This window comes from Notothenia rossii, assembly GCF_949606895.1.
Source record: "Notothenia rossii genome assembly, chromosome: 4".
Classification (NCBI taxonomy): Eukaryota; Metazoa; Chordata; class Actinopteri; order Perciformes; family Nototheniidae; genus Notothenia; species Notothenia rossii.
In genome coordinates this window covers 92,106,347-92,130,239 of record NC_136902.1, presented here as the reverse complement: position 1 = coordinate 92,130,239, position 23,893 = coordinate 92,106,347, and the positions used below count along the sequence as shown (strand labels likewise).

The following is a 23,893-nucleotide window of genomic DNA, read 5'->3' as shown; positions in this document are numbered from 1 at the left end:
AGCTTTTTGTTTACAGATTTAAAAACATCGCTGCTTGCTTTAAAAGTAGCACAATTCATAATGTCAAACCTTGGAAAGTATCTAGATATCCCTGCCCTAATGCCAAAGTAACTGCACACTGAATATGTGTCGCCGTTTGATGTCTATGTCTGGACCGCTGCGTAAAAGAAGCTCGTTACTTCTCCGCTGTTTTCTTGTCGCTCTTGTCTTGTCAGTCGGCCAAAATGTATACAGTTAAATCGAATGGACTTGTTTGTGCAGATGTGAGCGTCCTTAACAACGGTCAATAAGTCCTTGACAGCGGTCTGTCTGTTCGGTATTAACAACGTGTCACGTGTTCTGAATTGACCAATCAGAATCGAGTATTCAACTAAGCCATGTAATAAAAGAATATAAATTATGATTATTATTATTTCAAATTCACCAATTAGCCGTTCCTCGTCCATCCTCGTGCATCTAGGTTTCTCTAACGTCTAAATAAGACGCTGTGTTATGTTGATAATTTGAAACATAGGTATTTTAATAACTCAAACGTAATTAAAGGTGATGCAGGACTCTCTACCTGAGTGGCTTCCTCGCTGGAGTTCATCTCGTCGTCTTTGACCCAGGTGTCGGTGACGTAGTCCGTCACGCTGCTGAACCCCACATGCATTCAAACACACATCAAGATCATCACAGTGGAAATTAAAAAGCATCATATTTATATTTCATTTGTGTTTGAATTATCTATTAGAAAGGTGCTGAATATCATTCACATTCATCCCACCATTGTTGTATTTTCTATTATAAACTTATTTTGTTTGCATATATATTTTATTCTAATGTTCTCTTAAATAATTGTTTTACCGTTTTTACAAATATATTTTTGAAAGTTTTATTTAATATTTAACTTTCTATTTTTTATGTTTCTATAAATATGTTTTGTATTTTATTTTTAGCAAATATTGATTTTTTTTACTAAAATATGAACATTTATATTTCATTTCACTTTTAATTTACATTTTAATTGAACTTTTTTATGTTTGTATAAATATATATTTTTAAGTTTTGTTTAATATTTTAATTGAATTTTACATATTATTTTTGATGTTTTATCTATTATTTAACTTGAACTTTTGTTTTATTTACATATATAACTTTTTTTTAAATATAAATGTATTTTGTATTTCATTAAAAATATATTGAACGTTTTGCCTAATTATTTTCTTTTAGAAAACATATGCACCTTTTTATTTAATTTCATTTAAATTGTACTTGAACTTCTTATGTTGAAAAATATATGTTTGTTATATTTGAAGATAAACAGGGCCAGCACTGTCCCCTGGGGGGCCCCGTACTGCTGATGATGGTGTCTGATTGACACTCCCGGGTCCTCACGTACTGTGGACGGTTGGTGAGGTAGTCCAGGATCCAGGAGGTGAGGTGGTGATCCACCCCCGAGAGCTGCAGCTTGTCCCCCAGGAGCGGGGGCTGGATGGTGTTGAAGGCACTGGAGAAATCAAAGAACATGATCCTCACAGAGCCCCCAGCCTTCTCCAGGTGGGAGAGGGACCTCTGCAGCAGGTAGATGACGGCGTCATCCACCTCGATTGCAGGGATATATTGCACAGTTAACACTAGAGTACCCAAAACAACCTCACAAGTTGATTTGTTTGCACTTTTTGGTATTATAATTTTGAGTTGCTTGTTTTTAGCTGCTTGTCTATTTTCTAACTTTCTTATACATGTTTTTGGAGCTGTCTTACTGTGAGAGCAATTGGAAATAATCCCTGTTTGTACCTGTCCACTTGATGAGGCTGGTTTTGAAACAGAGGGAGGAGCTACAGACAGGGAAGGACGTTGAAGGGAAAATAGGAAGTCCGACTGCCAGACTCCATTTTACACTTCGACAGAGCAGGAGGAGAAAAACAGGGTGAGTGTTAACACCAGGATCTGCTTTTCAACACATTAATCATTTACTCTGTTATACTGTATGTCAGAAAATAATCTGTAAATTAAAATATATTTATTTCCTGCAGTCGAAAGTGACATCTTCAAATGTTGTGAACTTTTTTATCCATTTCCTGGTTTCTGATTCATCAGAGTTACATAACATGTAACAGCCCAGCGCAGTCAACATGGAGAGCAGCCTGCCTGAAGTCTGACCCAAGTTTGTCATCATGATGGGTGTGTGTGTGTGTGTGTGTGTGTGTGTGTGTGTGTGTGTGTGTGTGTGTGTGTGTGTGTGTGTGTGTGTGTGTGTGTGTGTGTGTGTGTGTGTGTGTGTGTGTGTGTGTGTGTGTGTGTGTGTGTGTGTGTGTGTGTGTGTGTGTGTGTGCAGTGTTACTGGTTTGTCTCTCAGACTGGAGAAGATGAGTGATTTTAAAGAAGACGAAGAGGACACATCTCCAGTCCCCAGCTGTCTGTCTCTGAAGAGTGACCGGTCTAAAGATGAACCTCCAGACTTCAGAGATGAACCCGGACCCTCAGACAGGAAGTAAGAGTCTGTTTCTACTGTAACCTGTGAAATTCATATCCCCGTGTATTCACACAACTTGAAAAGTTACAACTTGAGTGTAAAGTTTGTGACGCTCTGATACAAAAACAGTGTTGAGATTCTGCTCCTGTCGTCACTGACATGCTGAGATAAATCAGAAGAGGGAACATCAGCAGCCAGAGCTCTACAGCACCTCATATTAAATCAGGGTTATTCATGTACCTGTATAAACCAGAGACTGTCTGTGGTGCTAACAATATAATAGCTGCTGTTCTAATGACTGGATGGAGTTATTTTGAGTGCTGATGGATCAGCTACAATGTTAGCCTAGTTTCTCAGGGGGGGCGCGAGAGACCAGGAGGAAAAATGGTTTTGAAAAAAAAGAAGTATTGATTTGAAAATAATATGATATAGTACAGTACAAGTACGTCTGGGTCTCTGTGTTTCATTCAAGCTCTGCTCTGTGTGTGTGTGGAACGAGCCATGTTGTGTGTGTGTGTGTGTGTGTGTGTGTGTGTGTGTGTGTGTGTGTGTGTGTGTGTGTGTGTGTGTGTGTGTGTGTGTGTGTGTGTGTGTGTGTGTGTGTGTGTGTGTGTGTGTGTGTGTGTGGGGGTGTGTGTGTGTGTGTGTGTGTGTGTGTGTGTGTGTGTGTGTGTGTGCGTGCGAGAGAGAGAGCGCACCGGTACCGGAGATCGTTGTTGTTAGCTTCTGGTGCTAGCGAGCTAGTGGCCGGGTCTCAAACATTTTGGCCACAATTAATGTGAACAATTATTTCTAAGACACACGTTTATAGGATCATTATAGTTCTAAAAAAATAAGAGAATACATGAAAAGCAGGTATGAAATACTATATGACAGTAAAAAAAGAATAAAGTTTAAAAGGGTGATTTGTAAAATATCCATAAAGAAATAGAAAATCTGTTAACAGTTCTGTTTCATACGGGTGTTGAGAGATGTATCCTTAGATCTCTTCCTTTTCTCCAAAAGGGGGCGCCTGACAGAAAAAGTTTGAGAACCACTTAGCCTAGCCTATGTTAGCCTAGCTTCAATGAAACCAATCGCATTCAGAAAACAAACATTTTAAATTGTTTTGCTCGTTGTGTTGCAGACAGACCTGACGAAGCATTAACTCAAATCAATATCATTACGTTGTTATCTTGGTATCCTTTCCATTTGTTTATTGAAATGTATTCACAGCAAATTCAATATAAATTGGGTTCAAAGTGCTAAAGTGTTCCAGATGAATTCAGCTGATGTTATGAATCCAGACACAAAGCTGTGTGGTTTCCTAATGATATGAAGAACTAACCTCTATCTGCCTTACCAGGATGAACAATCATCTAGAGATACAGACTTTATTTTAAATATGAAAGTAGAATTTGCCACCTTGTTGTACCTTTGGTGAGAATCAGCTCCTCTAATGTAAAGTGCTGTAAAGGATGTGTTCATCTCCACAGAGGGAAGAGGAAGAGTCCTGTTCCTGTGGAGGAGCAGCTGTCCAGCTGTGCTCTGTGTCAGGACGTCCTGAAGGATCCAGTCTCTACCAGCTGTGGACACTGGTTCTGCAGACAGTGCATCGCCTCATACTGGGAGCAGCTTCCTCCATCAGGAGACTCCTGCTGTCCTCAGTGTGGAGAAAGATGGAGCATTTTACAAAGTAAGAGGCCGAACACGTGCAGCCTCTTTACCGCTGTGTGGGTGCTGGGTGTCTGCTCTTCTATAGAAACACTGTATCATCTGATCCCTTCTTCAAGGCTTTGCTTTTAAAGTGTGTACACAAATATTTCACGTGGGACAGCAGTGTTTCCCTAAAAAACGCTTTCTGTCTTACTCAGACATTACTACATTAGCCCAGCACTTATATAACATTTACGTATGAGAGTATAAATATCTGGCAGCTAGTCTTTGTGGTTCCTTCTGGAGTCTCCATGTCCAGGATGTTCTGTGTTGTAAAGTATAGACATTAAAATGTTTTATAAAAATCATGTCATTTAAAACCCTGACTGTTCAGATTCTCAAAAGCATTTTCCTGATTCTCTCATGTTTCCTTCTGTTCCAGCAGATAGTGGTCTGCAGGAGGTTTTAGATGAACATAGGCTCAGTCTGAGGAGGAGATGTGAACGTCTGACTGAAGGAACTGATCAAAGTGAAACCCTCCTCAACAGCATCTTCACTGAGCTCTACATCACACAAGGCCAGAGTGAAGAAGTTAATACCCAACATGAGGTGAGGCAGCTGGAGACAGCTTCCAAGAAAGAGACCCTCCATGACACTCCAATCAAGTGCCAGGACATCTTTAAAGCCTCACCTGACCAACAGACTCTAATCAGAGCGGTCCTGACCAACGGAGTCGCTGGAGTTGGAAAAACCTTCTCAGTGCAGAAGTTCACTCTGGACTGGGCCGAGGGTTTGGGAAACCAAGATGTCAGTCTGGTGATCCCGCTCTCCTTCAGGGAGCTGAACCTGATCAAAGGTGAGCAGTACAGTCTTCTCAGGCTGTTCCATGTTTTCCATCCAACCTTACAGAAGCTCACAGCAGAGCAGCTGGCTGTCTGTAAAGTGCTGCTCATCTTTGACGGCCTGGATGAAAGCAGACTTTCTCTGGACTTCAGAAACAATGAGGTTGTGTCTGATGTCTCTCAGCAGTCCTCAGTCAACGTGCTGCTGACAAACCTCATCAGGGGGAAGCTGCTTCCCTCGGCTCTCGTCTGGATAACTTCCAGACCTGCAGCGGCCAATCAGATCCCTCCTGAGTGTGTGGACAGGGTGACAGAAGTACGAGGCTTCACTGACGCCCAGAAGGAGGAGTACTTCAGGAGGAGATGGAGTGATGAAGACCTGTCCAGCAGAATCATCTCTCACATCAAGAGCTCCAGGAGCCTCCACATCATGTGTCTGATCCCAGTCTTCTGCTGGATCACTGCTGCAGTTCTGGACCACATGTTGACTACAGACCAGAGAGGAGAGCTGCCCCAGACCCTCACTGACATGTACTCACACTTCCTGCTGGTCCAGACCAAGAGGAAGAAGCAGAAGTATGAAGAGGGACATGAGACGAGTCCACAGCAGCTGACGGAGGCTGACAGGGAGCTTCTTCTGAAGCTGGGGAGGCTGGCGTTTGAACATCTGGAGAAAGGAGACATCATGTTCTACAAAGAAGACCTGCAGCGCTGTGGTCTTGGTGTCACCGAGGCCTTGGTGCACTCAGGAGTTTGTACAGAGATCTTCAAAAGAGAGAGTGTGATCTTCCAGAAAACAGTCTACTGCTTTGTTCATCTGAGCATTCAGGAGTTTCTGGCTGCAGTCTACATGTTCCACTGTTACACCAACAGAGACACAGAGGTACTGAAGGACTTCCTGCAGGGAGACTGGCCCTATGAGAACAGTGATAACAGTGATCAGGATTACCCATCCCTGGATGTCTTCCTGGACGGAGCCATGGAGAAATCCCTCAGAAGTGAAAATGGCCACCTGGACCTGTTTGTCCGCTTTCTCCACGGCCTCTCTCTGGAGTCCAACCAGAGACTGTTAGGAGGCCTGCTGGGTCGCACAAACAACCGTCCAGAAGTCATCCAGAGAGCCATCAACAACCTGAAGGAGATGAGAAGTTATAAAATCTCTCCTGACAGGATGATCAACATCTTCCACTGTCTGTCAGAGATGAAGGACCACTCAGTACATCAGGAGATCACAGAGTTCCTGAAGTCAGAGAACAGATCAGAGAAAGAACTCTCTGAGATCCACTGCTCTGCTCTGGCCTACATGCTGCAGATGTCAGAGGAGGTTCTGAATGAGTTGGACCTGAAGAAGTACCAAACATCAAAGGAGGGACGACGGAGACTGATTCCAGCTGTGAGGAACTGCAGGAAGGCTGAGTAAGTCCAGATGTGATTAGCTTCATAAATTGATGTGGATCAGAAGTTTATTTCTTCAAATAAACATTATAAAATGTTTGATGTTAAATACTTTGAGAGCAAAATGAAATGATCCAGTTATTCTATTTATATATTGTGACATTTTAACATTTTTTTCTTTTCTTCACATTATTTTGAGTGATGGAGGCGACATGTCAAACAAATGAAGGACTTTAGAGGTTTTCTCAGAGCAGCATGTGATCACAACATACAGCAGTATTTACAGTTATCGGTGAAAGCAGTTATTAATATATCATTGCAGTTTCTTAAACATGAAATCAGATCTGTTTTTACCACAATGCTTAAGAGTTTAAAATAATGTCTGACAGGCTGACAATGAATAAACAAAACTCTATTATTAAAGTAAATCGACATAATATGTTAAAACTTGTTCCATTTCCAATTCAGTAAGTTAAATAAATGTTTCCTCTGTTTTTATACTAACACAAGTTGTGATATATGTGTCATTATAGACTTACTAGCTGTGGATTCTCAGAGACTGAATTTGAAGTCGTGGCCTCAGCTCTGAAGTCTGACCCCTCCCATCTGAGAGAGCTGGACCTGAGTCACAACGATCTGCAGGACTCAGGAGTGGAGCTGCTGAGTTCTGGACTAAAGAGTCCAAACTGCAGACTGGAGGGTCTCAGGTCAGTTCACTGACTGCAGTTCATACAGATCTGTTTGTGTTTATGATTTTCAGAATTTGCCTGAAGACATTTTAATGCTTTTATTTGTTTCTGTGTTTCCAAATGGAAATGGAATCCAAACTTTAAGAATAACAAAGATCAGAGAAGGTGAATGTGTGAGGGAGAGTGTTTGAGCTTCCACAGACTCACTCTGTGCTCCATGAGTCAGTGGAGATGCTGTCAGTACTGATGAGCTGTGAGGGAGATGAAGGAGTTGTTAAACATCTGATGAGAGAAACTGCTGCAGAGACTTCCAGATGATCAGGGATTTGTTTCTACATCATTGCTGACGTTAAAACATTGTTCAGCTCTGATCAGATTATTAAACATTGAGTTATTTCAAACAGGAACATTGTTTTCTAAAGTTACATCATGTTTTCTTTATTCAGACTGACGGGCTGCAGGTTGTCAGAGATCAGCTGTTCTGCTCTGATCTCAGCTCTGAAGTCCAACATCCATCTGAGAGATCTGGACCTGAGTCTCAACGATCTGCAGGTTTCAGGAGTGGAGCTGCTGAGAGATCTTCTGGAGAGTCCAGACTGCAGACTGGAGACTCTCAGGTCAGTTCTCCATCTTGAACTTGTGTGCTGAGATGAATATGTGAGAGTTGTGTTGACTCTGAGCTGCAGACATCCGGCTGATATCACTCTGATCCTCACTGAGCCTCTTAATGCTAGAGTTGCATAATGCAATGTTGATCTTTACATTTAAATATAACAACAAAAAACCTTCAGTGCAGAATTCACTCTGAACCTTTTAAACAGCTGAAATTCATCTTGTATTCTCCATCATGATTTTAACGAATGATATCAAATACAATAATTAAATAGTTATATTAAAACGATCCAACACTAACAAGTATGTTCAGTGGTTGCTGTTTCCAACATGTTCCTGAAGCTACATGATGCTGATACTGACTGAATAGTTCACTCTGAAGATGCTGTGATTTGATGACTCCACTGTTCCTAAAATACATATTCTGGAGGTTTTTCTTCACATTTAAAATTCATCCTGAATTGTGATCTTTGTAAACGTTGTGATCTTGAGTTGAATCAGTTTCTGTGGTTTGTATTTGTCTGGCTGCACATCATGAGTTAGTGGAGATGGAGCAGAGTTTCAGATGTGAAGTCTCCTCGTTTTATTGAAGTAGAAGCACGTTGTCTCTAATATGAATGAGAGCTCTTTCCCTCTTTCTGTATCTTACAGTTTTTAACCTGTTTGGAGTTTCCACTTTCTGACCTTCTTCAGCTCTGAGCAGATTATTAAACCTGGAGTTATTTCAAACAGGAACATTGTTTTCTAAAGTTACATCATGTTCTCTTTATTCAGACTGGAGAGCTGCAGTTTGTCAGAGATCAGCTGTTCTGCTCTGGCCTCAGCTCTGAAGTCCAACATCCATCTGAGAGTTCTGAACCTGAGTCACAACGATCTGCAGGATTCAGGAGTGGAGCTGCTGAGAGATCTTCTGGAGAGTCCAGACTGCAGACTGGAGACTCTCAGGTCAGTTCACTGACTCTCTGTTACTGCTGGAGATCTCATGTGTTTCATTAACAGTTGAACCTAATGCTTGAACAACCATACATTTGTGTATGTCGTTGTGAGGGTTTTCCTGCTCACCCAGTTAAAAAGGACAGAAGGAGAGGAAGGCTTGCCTAAAAGAAAGCTTTACTGACTGGCCACAGCTTGCAAACAATACATCCATACTTTAGGAAACAGACAGAACACTGCTGCCAGTGACAGGCTTTCTTGGGGCAAGTCCTTCTGCCCCCAGGACCCAGACCAAGAGACAAGAGCCAGGTTACTGACATGCTTTACTGTTCACCTGGTTACCTGATCCTTGTCCAGCTGTCTGGAGCCAGCCCCATCCCTCCAGCAGCCGGCGCTCTAACCACACCCAACTGCCACAGTCGCTTTGTTCATATTTTTATTTTTCTTGTACTACATTTAGTCTGCAATCATAAAAGTTGACTGTTTCTTAAAATATATATGTTAGATATCCACTGCTAGTTGTTCAAGTAAATGTGTGTTGTCTTTAGTAAATGGTCACATCTGAATAAAGAAGTTCATCTGAACTAATATTAGTTTCACATTGATCTCTGAAGCATACATGTTTTTCTTGCTTCCCATTGATTTCAATGTTTTCACAGATAATGAACAGAAGGCTGATATTATGATGATCCACAATAACAGAAAGACAGTCACTGTAATTCAGGGAAAAGCTCATTGATTAGGAGACAGGAATGTTGAGCTACACTTAATAAACCTGAACATCTGATTGGATTATAAACTGATTTTTATCCTCATCATGTTTTCTTTATTCAGTCTGAGGAACTGCAGGTTGTCAGAGATCAGCTGTTCTGCTCTGGCCTCAGCTCTGAAGTCCAACATCCATCTGAGAGATCTGGACCTGAGTCTCAACGATCTGCAGGATTCAGGAGTGGAGCTGCTGAGAGGTCTTCTGGAGAGTCCAGACTGCAGACTGGAGACTCTCAGGTCAGTTCTCCATCTTGAACTTGTGTGCTGAGATGAATATGTGAGAGTTGTGTTGACTCTGAGCTGCAGACATCAGGCTGATATCACTCTGATCCTCACTGAGCCTCTTAACGCTAGAGTTGCATAATGCCAGTTTGTGGCAGCGGCCGCAAAATAAATATATTGATTTAACAGTAGTTTGGTTAAACCACTAAGTCCGACAACGCCACCCCGGGAATTCACCCAGGGAAATATAACAAGTTTTAAGTCACTAGGACACAGAGGTTTGGTTACTCATGGAACAAGAGACGTGGTTCAACTATCAAAAATAGAACAGTCTATTTGTGTAGAATAGTAAAAATACAATTTAAAAACACTCACACAGGGCTATATCCAAAAAGGAAAACTAACAAGGGGGCTGAGGCTTACCAGTGGGGGAGAGGGTCAACGAATGAGTGGAGGGATCCCGCAAAAACAAACTTAAGTCACCCCGGTCACACGTGTTCCACACTCACACAATCACACGGAGAAAATATCCAAAAACCCGGGGGAAGCCACCACCTCGGACACCAACACCATCACCTTCAGCTCTCAGTAACTGAAACAGGAACACAGGGAAAACACAATAAGTGGGGGCAAAAGCACAGAATAACTGAAAAATGAAATAAACCAAAATTAGCCGCAGCCATACTGGCAATCATGCGGCATTATGCAACTCTAGCATTAATAATAATAATGTTGATCTTTACATTTAAATATAACAACAAAAAACCTTCACTGCAGAATTCACTCTGAACCTTTTAAACAGCTGAAATTCATCTTGTATTCTCCATCATGATTTTAACTAATGATATCAAATACAATAATGAAATAGTTATATTAAAACGATCCAACACTAACAAGTATGTTCAGTGGTTGCTGTTTCCAACATGTTCCTGAAGCTACATGATGCTGATACTGACTGAATAGTTCACTCTGAAGATGCTGTGATTTGATGACTCCACTGTTCCTAAAATACATATTCTGGATGTTTTTCTTCACATTTAAAATTCATCCTGAATTGTGATCTTTGTAAACATTGTGATCTTGAGTTGAATCAGTTTCTGTGGTTTGTATTTGTCTGGCTGCACATCATGATTTAGTGTAGATGGAGCAGAGTCTCAGATGTGAAGTCTCCTCGTTTTATTGAAGTAGAAGCACGTTGTCTTTAATATGAATGAGAGCTCTTTCCCTCTTTCTGTATCTTACAGTTTTTAACCTGTTTGGAGTTTCCACTTTCTGACCTTCTTCATCTCTGAGCAGATTATTAAACCTGGAGTTATTTCAAACAGGAACATTGTTTTCTAAAGTTACATCTTGTTCTCTTTATTCAGACTGGAGAGCTGCAGTTTGTCAGATATCAGCTGTTCTGCTCTGGCTTCAGCTCTGAAGTCCAACATCCATCTGAGAGTTCTGGACCTGAGTCTCAACGCTCTGCAGGATTCAGGAGTGGAGCTGCTGAGAGATCTTCTGGAGAGTCCAGACTGCAGACTGGAGACTCTCAGGTCAGTTCACTGACTCTCTGTTACTGCTGGAGATCTCATGTGTTTCATTAACATTGAACCTAATGCTTGAACAACCATACATTTGTCTATGTCGTTGTGAGGGTTTTCCTGCTCACCCAGTTAAAAAGGACAGAAGGAGAGGAAGGCTTGCCTAAAAGAAAGCTTTATTGACTGGCCACAGCTTGCAAACAATACATCCATACTTTAGGAAACAGACAGAACACTGCTGCCAGTGACAGGCTTTCTTGGGGCGAGTCCTTCTGCCCCCAGGACCCAGACCAAGAGACAAGAACCAGGTTACTGACATGCTTTACTCTTCACCTGGTTACCTGATCCTTGTCCAGCTGTCTGGAGCCAGCCCCATCCCTCCAGCAGCCTGCGCTCTAACCACACCCCACTGCCACAGTCCTTTTGTTCATATTCTTATTTTTCTTGTACTACATTTAGTCTGCAATCATAAAAGTTGAATGTTTCTTAAAATATATATGTTAGATATCCACTGCTAGTTGTTAAAGTAAATGTAAGTTGTCTTTAGTAAATGGTCACATCTGAATAAAGAAGTTCATCTGAAATGAAGCTCAGCGCAAGTTCAGGCAGGAAGACCTATCACTTTGTATTGCGCGTCATGGCAATACTCGCTCCCTTCACTAAATGATAGGGAGCGCCACTCCTCAGCTAACCTATCACTTCCCTCCGTTCACAAGCCTAATCATCGCACCTGTTAATCCCTCTATATATGCTCTCCCCTTTTCCATCAGCTGTCTTCCAGGTGTCAACGCGCAAGCAGCAGCAGGGCTTCGTCCCAGCTCCGGGTATTTATTCATCAGCTCCGCAGTCTTGCGGATTAAGCTACAGGGGGCGTTCCCCAGTCGGCTAGCGGTTCTAGCCGGCCACCCCGCAAACCCGGATGCGGAAGAAAAAGACAAGGATACTGAGCTCCACGGAAGTTCCTCCGGCTTAATGGAAATGGGCTACTTCAGGCAAACAATTGACACACGCCTTCAGTCTCTCAAGAGGGCATCACTGGCATCAGGGCCGCTCAAATGCGGCGCTTCCGGCCTTCACGCGGAACGGGCCCTCATCGCTTGCGAAGCTTCTCCCACTTCCGGCTTCAACCACAACCCCTCTTGCAGGCAGGCAGGGCTCAAGCTACATCTCATCGAAGCTACTTCTCCTTCCGGCTCAGTAGCAGTACTGGTCTCTAACTGCGTCTTAGGTGGCAAGCAGGTAGTGATGGCGAGATGAAGCCTTATGAAGCTTTGAAGCTTTCCAGCCAATTGGTTCGCAAAGGGTTCATCTCATGAGGCTTCATCATGGGCTTCATTTGAACATAAACCCCCTGTTGGTCAAAGCGTGTAAAACAGGCAAATTGGAAATCTCAACAGTTGCGCTCTATCTCATACCGAGTTCCCAATGAGTAAAGCCTTAGAATAACTCTAAACAACGGACATAAAATCCTATTTTCATGTTAACAATATTGTTTTCATTCCAGTTGAACGAGTGTGATTGAAAAGCCTATAGGAGGCTAGTAAACATTGCAAAGAGGGATTCGTATTCCTTAATATTATTCATAAACTTAACCACGTTGTAGCCTGAGAAGGCTAAACCATATCAGGAATACATTTATAAACTGCATTATCTCATTTAGCTGTAGCTTCTATAAGCAAACCCTGCGGTCGTGGGTCGGCTGCTTTCCAGCGAGCCACAGCCCACACGCTGGATCTACCCAAAAACACTGGATATATCTAATCTGCATTTATTCATTTATTTATTCATGTTTTATTCCTACATTTATTTATGCTTGTATCTATTTATACTTATGACATTTTCCGACCTCTATATAAGTGAGGGTCTGAGCTCTTTTAATTCCATCGTGTCACCAGCGGACCCGGGTACAGGAGGGGTAACATGGTTCTTGTTATACATCCATGGGTATTATGAGCGTTGTGGCTCAACGGTTCAAATGATCCGAATCGCTTCCCGAAGCTTTCACGTGGTATCGACAGGCAGCGAGGTTCGTTCGTCATCGATGACGTCACTGGCCCGAAACGATACAAGCCTCGATACATGCTTCACAAAAAGATTCGGGGATTACTCGACACACGCTCCGAAGCCTCGGCGCAATACGTAACGGGTGTAACGCGTTACAGCATGGAGTTATGCAGTTCGGGTAACTACTACCCGTCACAATGCTCAGTAAGTACCGCTGTCTCAAGCTTCAACACAGCCACGGATGCTGCCCATCCGTGGTTTTGGGGGGTTTCTTTCAGGGAGAAAGAGAAGCTCATGTAAGAGGATAGAAGACAGTCTAATCACCCAACCAGCACATCAGCATCTACGTCTCACCGTGGCGTAATTAAACTGCTAATTAAGCTAGTCCTATACCAGGGCTCGACAGTAACGGTTGCCAGGTTGCCATTGGCAACCATTTGAAAAATGTCAACCACTTCTTGGACTTTGGTTGCCATCAGTGGCAACCAGTTTTTAACATAAGAAATAAGGACAGCAAAACGTGCACCCCAAAATAGATAAATGTTCATATTCATTTTTAAGAGTGATATTTGATTGTTGTGACCAGTCGGAACCTGATACTTAAATTGCACGTGCATTGGCGTGATTACGGAGCCAGAAAGCGATGCACGTTTACTCGCGTGCGCGGTGCGCCGTGTGTTTGTTTTACAACAAAATGGCGAAGCAAAAAATAAGTTGCTTGACTGTGTGATAAAAAGTTCAGCCAACACCTCAACTTCTCCAATGAATGTTCAAAGTGATTCAACTGATGGAGCGTAAGGTAAAACCCGAACGAAAAACAAAGAGGAATGTTTTCCATTCACTTCCGGTAAAAGTTCCTTCAAAATAAGAGTCCCGATCTTATTACTACCAAAATAAAAGTGCAAAACGAAACTTTACCATAGAAAATGGTTGCATTAAATTATGATCACTTCTATAAAAAGGTAACACATTTTAAATATAGTTAGACATATTAAAGGTAATTTACAGCATCAATAATTAATATCAAATGTTTAACTATGAATGGTTTTCATTTATTTAACATTAGAAATGTATTAGTCTGGCCAATCCAAGACTTCAATGCTGAAGGGCCAACGGGTCTATGGTGGGGGTCAGCACAAAGGTCAAGAAAACCCACATTTGAAAGGGAGACAACGGATGATCAAGAAACCGGTGACTTGCTCAATTCATTTGTGAGGGATCTATGAAGACAGAACAACAGCAGCACTACTGGTATTTTGTATACCAGCAATTGAGGGTGGACAAGTTTACTACCACTTAGGTTCAAATAAGTGCGTTAATTACTTATTGTAAAGCATTTGAAAATTCTTGTGTCACATGTTCATTATTAAGTTGATGTATAACTGTTTAGCATCTTAATTATTTAAAATATAAGGTATCAAAAAAAAAAGGGCAACCGTATTTTCAGTTGGCAACCAAAAGCGGATGCCTGGTTGCCAGCCTGGCAACCACTTTTAAAAGTTAGCGTTGAGCCCTGCCTATATCATGGGTCATGTCTCAGCATTTACCTAAGCAAATATTATTTCATGCTGCTCATATTGCACTCATATATTTGGTTTCATGCTCACATGGCTTATGTTAAGCAGGGTATGATATTCATGCATCATTGTACTCAAGCTAACAGCCGCATTACATTGTCTACATCTCCCTCTTCGCCAGGCATCGGCTCGTGCCGGCTATCCACGATCTCTCAAGCTTACCTCTGTTAAACATGCATATAACTGGTGGTGGTGTCTTAAGAGCATTTCAGGGCTCGTTCAGGATAGGTGCAGCAAACCTGCCGCAATCAAGGTAATTGTTCCTCTTCCCGACAAAAAACGCTTCTCATCCTACATTCGTCCGAAACCCAGTGCCGTGCTGGCTATCCAAAGGTCTCTCCAACCTTCAAATTGGTACGTATGCATATAACTGGTGGTGGTTCTTAGCATGTCAGCACGTATATTCGCCCCGCGGCTCATGTTTATCCTTGCATGTCTAACCCTGTACGTCCAGGTTGTAACCTTCGGGTCTGTATAAAATGTGTCCCTGCGAAGTCAGGCTGCCCCGTACGTCCGGGATGCCCTGTACGTCCAGGATGCCCCGTTCGTCCGGGATGCCCCGTACGTCCGGGATGCCCCGTACGTCCGGGAAGCCCTGTATGTCCAGGACGCCCTGTACGTCCAGGATGCCCCGTACGTCCGGGATGCCCCGTACGTCCGGAAAGCCCCGTATGTCCGGGACGCCCCGTATGTCCGGGATGCCCTGTATGTCCAGGATGCCCTGTACGTCCAGGAAGCCCTGTACGTCCAGGGAGGATGCCTAGGAGGCATCAGCACGTCTAAATCCCCACATGTATTAACCTCTCATTTCATCCATAGATTTTCACTGCATCCCACAAGGTAAGATTTCATCACATTCAGTACTTCATACTTTCACTTCTTTTGGGGGTTTCATCGGAAACGGTTCTTCCCTTCCCGAATGACATCCTACAAAACCTGGGCGTAATCGCCAAACACCATTTCATTCACTTGTTATAACTGTCATCATTATGTTTCATTTATATAATGTGACCCGATAATAAACATGTATTCCATACATCACGTCTCTCCTGATTGAAATGAAGCTCAGCGCAAGTTCAGGCAGGAAGACCTATCACTTTGTATTGCACGTCATGGCAATACTCGCTCCCTTCACTAAATGATAGGGAGCGCCACTCCTCAGCTAACATATCACTTCCCTCCGTTCACAAGCCTAATCATCGCACCTGTTAATCCCTCTATATATGCTCTCCCCTTTTCCATCAGCTGTCTTCCAGGTGTCAACGCGCAACCCTCCTCCACCCCTTCGCCTCCTGCTTCCAACTCAGGGCCAAGCTCAACCTTCTCCCTTCCAACTGGACCTAACCACTTATCACCACCACCAGTGTCTAGACCCGGGGGGGTTCATTGGAAACGGTTCTTCCCTTCCCGAATGACATCCTACAAAACCTGGGCCTAATCGCCAAACACCATTTCATTCACTTGTTATATCTGTCATCATTATGTTTCATTTATATAATGTGACCCGATAATAAACATGTATTCCATACATCACGTCTCTCCTGATTGAACTAATATTAGTTTCACATTGATCTCTGAAGCATACATGTTTTTCTTGCTTCCCATTGATTTCAATGTTTTCACAGATAATGAACAGAAGGCTGATATTATGATGATCCACAATAACAGAAAGACAGTCACTGCAATTCAGGGAAAAGCTCATTGATTAGGAAACAGGAATGTTGAGCTACACTTAATAAACCTGAACATCTGATTGGATTATAAACTGATTTTTATCCTCATCATGTGTTCTTTATTCAGTCTGAGGAGCTGCAGCTTGTCAGAGATCAGCTGTTCTGCTCTGGCCTCAGCTCTGAAGTCCAACATCCATCTGAGAGATCTGGACCTGAGTCTCAACACTCTGCAGCATTCAGGAGTGAAGCTGCTGAGAGATCTTCTGGAGAGTCAAGACTGCAGACTGGAGACTCTCAGGTCAGTACGGGGTCTCTGCTGGTTCAGCAGTATTGTATCAAACACAGGGAGGTGTTTCTCTCTCTGGGGAATCTCAACAGATCAGTGATGTTTCCCACTGACTGCAGGTTCTTTCATTCTTCCATCAACTATTGTAAGCTGAAAATGCAAATCCACATTTAGTTAGTTAGCAACTTTCTAAAAGACATATATGATTTTACAGAAGAGTGGCAAAGGTTTTCTGTTTTGTTTCCTGTCATGTTTTTAGTTTCTAGCCTAATGAGCAGTTACTTCCTGTGATGCAGCTGAGAGCTGTGGCAGTCAGTCGTAGTGTTTGCAGAGAAGATATGATGGGATGTAAAGCATGAGATCAGTCAGGACTCTGAAGCTGACTCAAAGAAAAAACACTTATTTTAAACTTTATCCAAAATTGTTGGATTGTGTTCATCCCTTCAGGATCAGACATGATGAAACGATCAGAGCCAAGATCCAGAAGACCTGTGAGTACTGAAACCATATCCTCCATTCATCAAACTATTGTACACTAAATCTGATTTTAAAATATATTTATAGTACAATAATTATTATTATTTTTCTCTGTCCCCACCTCTCTCCATCAGGTGACTCCGATGTGGAGCAGGAAGTGAAGACAGACAGAAAGGTGAGAGAGGAGCAGTTGAACAGAGTGAAGTATATTTTTTTCACCACTGAATGACATATAATTATTAGGGCTGTCAAGTTAAATGCACTAACGCTCGCAATTTATCTAGAAACCTAAACAATATCCCGCCCCAATGTGCTGTGATTGGCTGGTACTACTGTGCTGTGATTGGCTGGTAATACTATGCTATGATTTGCTGCTAATTCTGTTCTGTGATTGGCTGGTAGTGCTGTGACATGCTAACCCGTTAATATCCCGTTTGTAATTGACGATGAACTCAGATGATCCAGACTCATTAGCATATTTCCAATTGGTCTGAATATGTTGTGGAATTGTGGTTTGGTTTCATGAAGCTAGAACTTAACTTGATTTATATTAAAATAACTAACTTTGTTTGTTCCAGGCTCCTGAATCCTTCTCACCTGAGCACACAACTGAGTCTCCATACAGGTAATCCTATAACATGACCAAACATTATTTTAAACACATGAAAAATATATATTAATTTCATTGTGTTTGATTTCATGTCTTTCACCTTGAGGTATTGCATCCAATCTCTTTCCAACAGACGTAAATAAAATAATGCCTCTGTGTGTAGGAAGGATTGTTTTCTTGTACCAGTCTAGATCCTCGCTGGACTAGAGATTTTGTTAATTTAATAAAAATGTGTTTCCACACACATTCTGATGCATGTGGACACATCTTCAGTGATGTTCCTGTAATCATCAGGTGTTTCAGATCTTTCAACAAACCCTCCTCCAGGTCAGACTCCAGCTGGATGAACACCTGTCAGTCAGAACACAGGCCAGTGAAGGCTTGGTGTAGTAACCTGTCCCCTGTGTGTCTACAGGTTCAGGTGTCCTGGTCCAGGTGAGTTCCAGTGTGCTTCGACTGGCCTGGTGTTCGTCATGGCTCAGGAGGCGGAGCTTCTGTACAGGACGGTCCCTTGGGAGGAGAGCCGCCTCCAATCAGCTGGCAAGCAGGCAGCAGGGCCGCTGTTCGAGGTGAAGAGTTCTGATGAAGCTGCCGTCTGCCAGCTCCACCTGCCACACAGTGAGACAGAGGATGGTAAAGACATCTAGTGTTAACAAATACACTTATATAATGATTAGCACTTTATACTATTCACTAGTGTTCAAGAGTTATAAAGCAGCTTTATTAAACTACACTGAACAAAAATATAAATGCAACACTTTTCTTTGCTCCCATTTTTCATGAGATGAACTCAAAGATCTAAAACATTTTCTACGTACACAAAATAACCATTTCTCTCAAATATTGTTCACAAATCTGAAAAAATCTGTGATAGTGAGCACTTCTCCTTTGCCGAGATAATCCATCCCACCTCACAGGTGTGGCATATCAAGATGCTGATTAGACAGCATGATTATTATACAGGTGTGCCTTAGGCTGGCCACAATAAAAGGCCACTCTGAAACGTGCAGTTTTGCTTTATTGGGGGGGTCTGGGGGGGTCCGAAAACCAGTCGGGTTTAACCCTAACCCTAACATGTCACCCAGGGTTAGGGTTAGGGTTAAACCCCCCCAGACCCCCCCAATAAAGCAAAAATGCACGTTTCAGAGTGGCCTTTTATTGTGTTGATGCTAAGCTAGCAGTTTGATGAATTCTTACTTTGTTATTCATCTGTTGCTCTTTCTGCTCTTTACATTGGCAGTCTGGCTGAACCATGGACAAAACAAAACAACAGACAACAACATTTATAAGTTAGACTCCCTACGCCCTAAAAGCTTTAGAAAACTCTTCACACATCTAGAGAATCACTCAGACATGAGACCGGACACAGTCAAGCTGTTCTGGCAGCAGATTACAAACATTTCAGCAGTCTGGTGAATAAAAAATAATTAATAAAGTTTATGCATAACAGCAAATGCTCACATCCAGAAAGAGCACAGGGGGCGGAACAATAATGAACCATTAGAGTAAAAGGTGAAGGATATAAACTGGTACATCCTAGTGAGGCTCCAAAGTGAATGACATTTGATGAACATTAGCTCTGAACTAAAGTGGTGTGACATTGAATATGATGAAGCTGTTTCAGCAGCAATGCAACAGATGACCAGCTCTTTGCTCCACAGCGCTGCTCCTGGACGGCCTGTTGTCTGTCGTCCACATCACTGATGAAGGCCTGAGCATCTTGGAGCCGCTGGAGGTCACACGCACTCACGTGGTGGTGAAGGTGCCTCACCTCTCTCTCTTTGGCCTGGTCTGGGATCTTCTTAAAAGGTATCTGCTTCTGCGGGTAGAGGGCAAGATTCTGGTGTTCCTACGACCCCCGGTCAGAGAGGAGCAAACACTGGATGTACATCTGCTGCAGAAAAACGTCCCTAAGAAGGAGGTAAGGCCATGTGCTCACCATCAGACTAAACACTGGTTTAAACCACAGCTGTTTCCTCACACACTGCTCCTCTTCTCAAACCTTCTCGTGCTGGGAGAAGGATAAGATCTATCTGAACTGTAAATCTTCAGATCGCTCTTTGTGGTTTTGTATGATTCTCTCTCAGCATGTCTTTCTGTCTGAGGAAACTGATGGCATGAATGTTAAACACATCACACAGAACTGAAAGACCTGCTGAGATGAATCACTGCCAAGACAACGTGATCTCATCCCTACCAGCCACATGTTACAGCTTGGGCAGCAGCCTTTTGTGTTTTATAACTGACACAGACGGTTTGTGTTTTGGTTAACGTTGGAATAGCTTATTCAATAGCTAATCTCAAAGAATTAAAATAATCTATTTGTAATATTCCTTTACAAAGGCAATACATACTTATAATTATGTTGTGATTGATTGTGTATCTCATCACTTTGTGGAGCAGGTCTGTCAACGTTTGTTGTTTTTTAATGTGATCTTTAAATAAAGTTGTCTCTGAGCATAACTAAAGTTACTCTGTTACTGAAGGTTGCTGATCAACACAGACGTGCTGAGAACATCCCAATCTCCACCGACTGTGAGCTGGAACTGTACAAAGGTTACAGTGTGCACTGTGAACCTGAGGGCTTCTTCATTCAGCCTCAGGTGAGTCACTGATACTCCTCTAAAGGAACACAATGATCATTAACACACATGTATCTGCATGTGGATCCACAATCAGGAAAGAAACAGATAAACGTTTAACTTCTGCTTCTGGTTTTCAGAGTAAAACATTTGTATCAAGTTTTGGACCAGATTACGATCCGACATTTCAAGTTTCCCTGACGACGAGCACAGAGAGAGTGGATTTGAAGCTCAAGGACCAAGGTGGAAACGTAGTCTGGAATTATCTCCTGTCACTGGAAGGTAAAGACTCCACCTGAGCTCAGACCCAGTGATAGACTGATAACTCTAAAGCTCCATCTCATAGCCTTCTCTATTAAGGCTCCATGGCAACGCATCGTTACGACATTAAACACACAACCTGTAATGTTCTAAAACTATAGTAATAACTAGTGTGGTGTGGTGGTGAAACAGCGTGGCATCATGGGAGTTGTAGTCTTCAGCTTCTCATGCTTAAATGGATTAAGGCATTACAGGAGACCATGATGAACGTACTTGTAGTGACCACGATATCCATTTGTTGTTTGTCCTTTGTTTGTGCCTCACTCGTGGGGCTGACCGACGAATAGACGCTTGTAGTTTGAGAGAAAAAATATAAATGTCCAGATGCGATTGAAAAGTAAGATAGTTTATTTCCAAAAAAGGCAAAAAGAAATAAACGTTTTTAAACAAACTATTTGACTGATATTTCAATGCTAAAGCACAATAAAGAACCAAGCTGTGACGCTCCCAACCAGCAAGGTCTAAAAACTGTTTGCTTCAGTCAGCCGCACCAGTAGGCTGCAGCACCTCTCCTTTTATGCTGCAGCATCTCGACCTGCAGAGTAACGCACTCAAATCATAAATAAATAATATACACTAGGCTTGGGCGGTATGACGGTATTACGGTATACCAGGGTATTTCGAAATACCGTCGGTATGGTTTTCAATACCGTGACGTCACAGACTGTGCGCCAAATCATAGATGCGTTTCATTCTATTACACGTACACGGAGTTTTGACAGGGACGACATTGTTTGTAATGCACAGCACGCGCCAGCAGAGGGCAGGGGAGGGCAGTCCGTCTTTCCCGCTCTCAGAGCTCAGCACAGAGCTGAGCTGAGCAAGATGGCGGCAGCATTTGCCGGCCCCGAACTCGGACAACTAGTAAAAAAGAAAAATGCCTCTGCGCCTGCTTGGGACTATTTTGGGTTTACTCGTCGCCAGTGACTTCATCCAGCACAACGAGAGACAGAGGCACTTCTTTGGGAATGTTTAAGACGGGGTGAGTGAGTGTTGACATTTTTTAATCCTATGCAACTGGTTGATGGTTTTGTAGTCGAGGTCGGACGGTTTTAAAAACGAAAGCATTTACGTGCTAAACATTCACGCGAGTAATCCAATGAATCAAATGGAAATAAGGTTTTTAACACATGCACGGAATAATATTGCCAAACTAGTTAGTGAATATAGCAAACTTTATTCAATAAGTGTTAGAAATGAAAATCAATGTTTTAATGGGGACATGTAGTTTAAACATGCCGTCAGTTTTAATGCTCTTTTATACTGAAAAACCAGAAATTCTTGTGCACAAGCAGTTAAGCTTTTATTCTGAAAATCCTTCATCTACGCATGTAGCATGTGGCCAATATACGATTTCCTAAAGAGGTGAATTTAGTAGCGAAATGATATGGAGTGGTGCAAACCGAAGCCTACTGATTTAACACTACAACTATAGATGTCGAGATACTACCATGCTGAATATTAAATGAAGGTAAAGTTTATTTGAATACATTATTGTTTACAGACGAGAGTAGCATGTGACAACATCCGGAATGACCGGAAACCAAACCAGCCGAGAAGTATTTTTTAGAGTATTGATTACAGCGTTTAGAATGTGTTAAATGAAAAGTGATGAAAGAGAATCTGAGGAGAAAAGGCGTGTTGAGCATATATTGGATGTGAAAGGAGCCAATCCTCTGTTTAAATGCAACAACGGACATTGGAGACGAGGCGAGCCGGCAGCCCTTGTTTTGCACTTGCGCGCACGTCGCGGCACTTTGCGAGCGTCTACCGGCTCGGGCTGCATTTTACACCGAACATATAATATACCGTTCGAAACATCTATTTGCCGCCGAACGCCACCTCACTCAAGTCAACCCAAGTCATACCGTCAGTGGCGGCTGGTGGAAAATATTTTTGGTTGGGCTGGCTGTTGATATAGTGAGTAAAAAAAATTTTGGGGGGAGAAATTACCCCTTAAATTGGGACTGATACCGACATATACCGTATACCACGGTATGATGTCAGCAAGGTATGACGGTATGAAAAAAACGACACCGCCCATGCCTAATATACACCACAGAATCTCAGGTTACACTCTAAAAAGATAAGATACTATAATCTAAGGAAATGGCTCCTACAGTACTGTTACCTTTAACATGACACATCTCTCTGAACCATTTGGGATAATCTATGTACACAACTCAACCAAGTATAAATAATACAGGTGTAGAAGACGGACCTTTATTAATCCCCCGAGAGGATGTGTACACTCTGTCGTACACACACACCATTTTTTTTATATAGGTACGTACAGTACACACAGTACACACTTTTTACATCATGCACATACACAAATACACACACAGTTATATGCACACAGACACATGCAGTTGAGAAGTCAGAGCGGAGGTAGCCAGTCTAGCCGGCGCCAGTGAGCAGTTGGGGGTTAGGTGCTCCCTTGCTCTGGAGTTTTGATATATTTGAATGAGGAAATGCTACATATTATAACTTTAAGTGAACAGAAATCCACCTCTGGGAATGTCGAGTTACTTATATTTGTAAGACATCTGTTTAATTGATTGTTGGTTAACAAAAGTATTTTTCCTGTTTATCTACCAGGTCCAAGGAATGAATTATCCCAGAGACATGTCCCAGCAGAGAGCAGAGTCCCAGCAGAGAGCAGAGTCCCAGCAGAGAGCAGAGTCCCAGCAGAGAGCAGATTCTCAGCAGAGAGCAGAGTCCCAGCAGAGAGCAGAGTCCCAGCAGAGAGCAGAGTCCCAGCAGAGAGCAGAGTCTCAGCAGAGAGCAGAGTCCCAGCAGAGAGCAGAGTCCCAGCAGAGAGCAGAGTCTCAGCAGAGAGCAGAGTCCCTGCAGACCAGAGGCTGCTCTCAGTTCGGACAGAGTTCATTCAAAGAGTGACTCCAACTGTCCTGAACAACCTTCTGGATAAACTCTTTGAGTCTGAAGTGATCAGTGAATCTGAAATGACGTCAGCCATAACCAAACCCCAAAATGACGGAGCAAGAGAGGTGGTGGACGCGGTGCGAAATAAAGGAGCTGCAGCCAGCAGGGTTCTGATCAATGCTCTCCGAGAGCTGGACCCGTATCTTTACAGAGAGCTCAACTTGAGCTGAGGCTAAACCTTGTGGAGTGTTTGACAGTTGAACTCTAGTCCTCTGTTTGTTACCTGAACATGTTTCCCCTTGTCCTTGAAGGTAACACAGATTCTGAGCGAAGGCCACTTTCCTTCTCTCTTTTCTCCTGGACTCCCTCCTGAGAGCAGCTACCCGTATTGGCCTTC

The 23,893-nt window shown here is 42.6% G+C and overlaps 2 protein-coding genes across 2 annotated transcripts in view; one reads left to right on the top strand and one right to left on the bottom strand.

The window, feature by feature from the left end:
• LOC307034972 (NACHT, LRR and PYD domains-containing protein 14-like) overlaps positions 1-23,893 on the bottom strand; it is a gene marked incomplete at its 3' end in the record, with an annotated part of 176,748 nt that overhangs the window by 122,724 nt on the left and 30,131 nt on the right. The window lies entirely within an intron of this gene.
• LOC307037593 (NACHT, LRR and PYD domains-containing protein 12-like) lies at positions 1,890-23,890 on the top strand. Its single transcript, XM_079678647.1, has 16 exons — positions 1,890-1,912; positions 2,321-2,476; positions 3,934-4,133; positions 4,536-6,351; positions 6,864-7,037; positions 8,406-8,576; positions 9,399-9,569; positions 16,462-16,632; positions 17,068-17,111; positions 17,232-17,272; positions 18,002-18,060; positions 18,123-18,340; positions 19,369-19,628; positions 20,194-20,310; positions 20,430-20,571; positions 23,212-23,890. Exons 2-16 carry the CDS (start codon positions 2,352-2,354, stop codon positions 23,724-23,726), a joined length of 4,224 nt encoding a protein of 1,407 aa, XP_079534773.1. The 5' UTR covers positions 1,890-1,912; positions 2,321-2,351; the 3' UTR covers positions 23,727-23,890.

What these genes read in the sequence shown, in the direction of transcription:
- LOC307037593 (XM_079678647.1), top strand. Translation starts at nt 2,352, where the DNA reads ATGAGTGATTTTAAAGAAGACGAAGAGGACACATCTCCAGTCCCCAGC. An exon ending in CCCGGACCCTCAGACAGGAA is followed by an intron (nt 2,477 to 3,933) that starts GTAAGAGTCTGT and finishes TCATCTCCACAG; the next exon opens with AGGGAAGAGGAAGAGTCCTG. An exon ending in AGCCAAGATCCAGAAGACCT is followed by an intron (nt 17,112 to 17,231) that starts GTGAGTACTGAA and finishes TCTCTCCATCAG; the next exon opens with GTGACTCCGATGTGGAGCAG.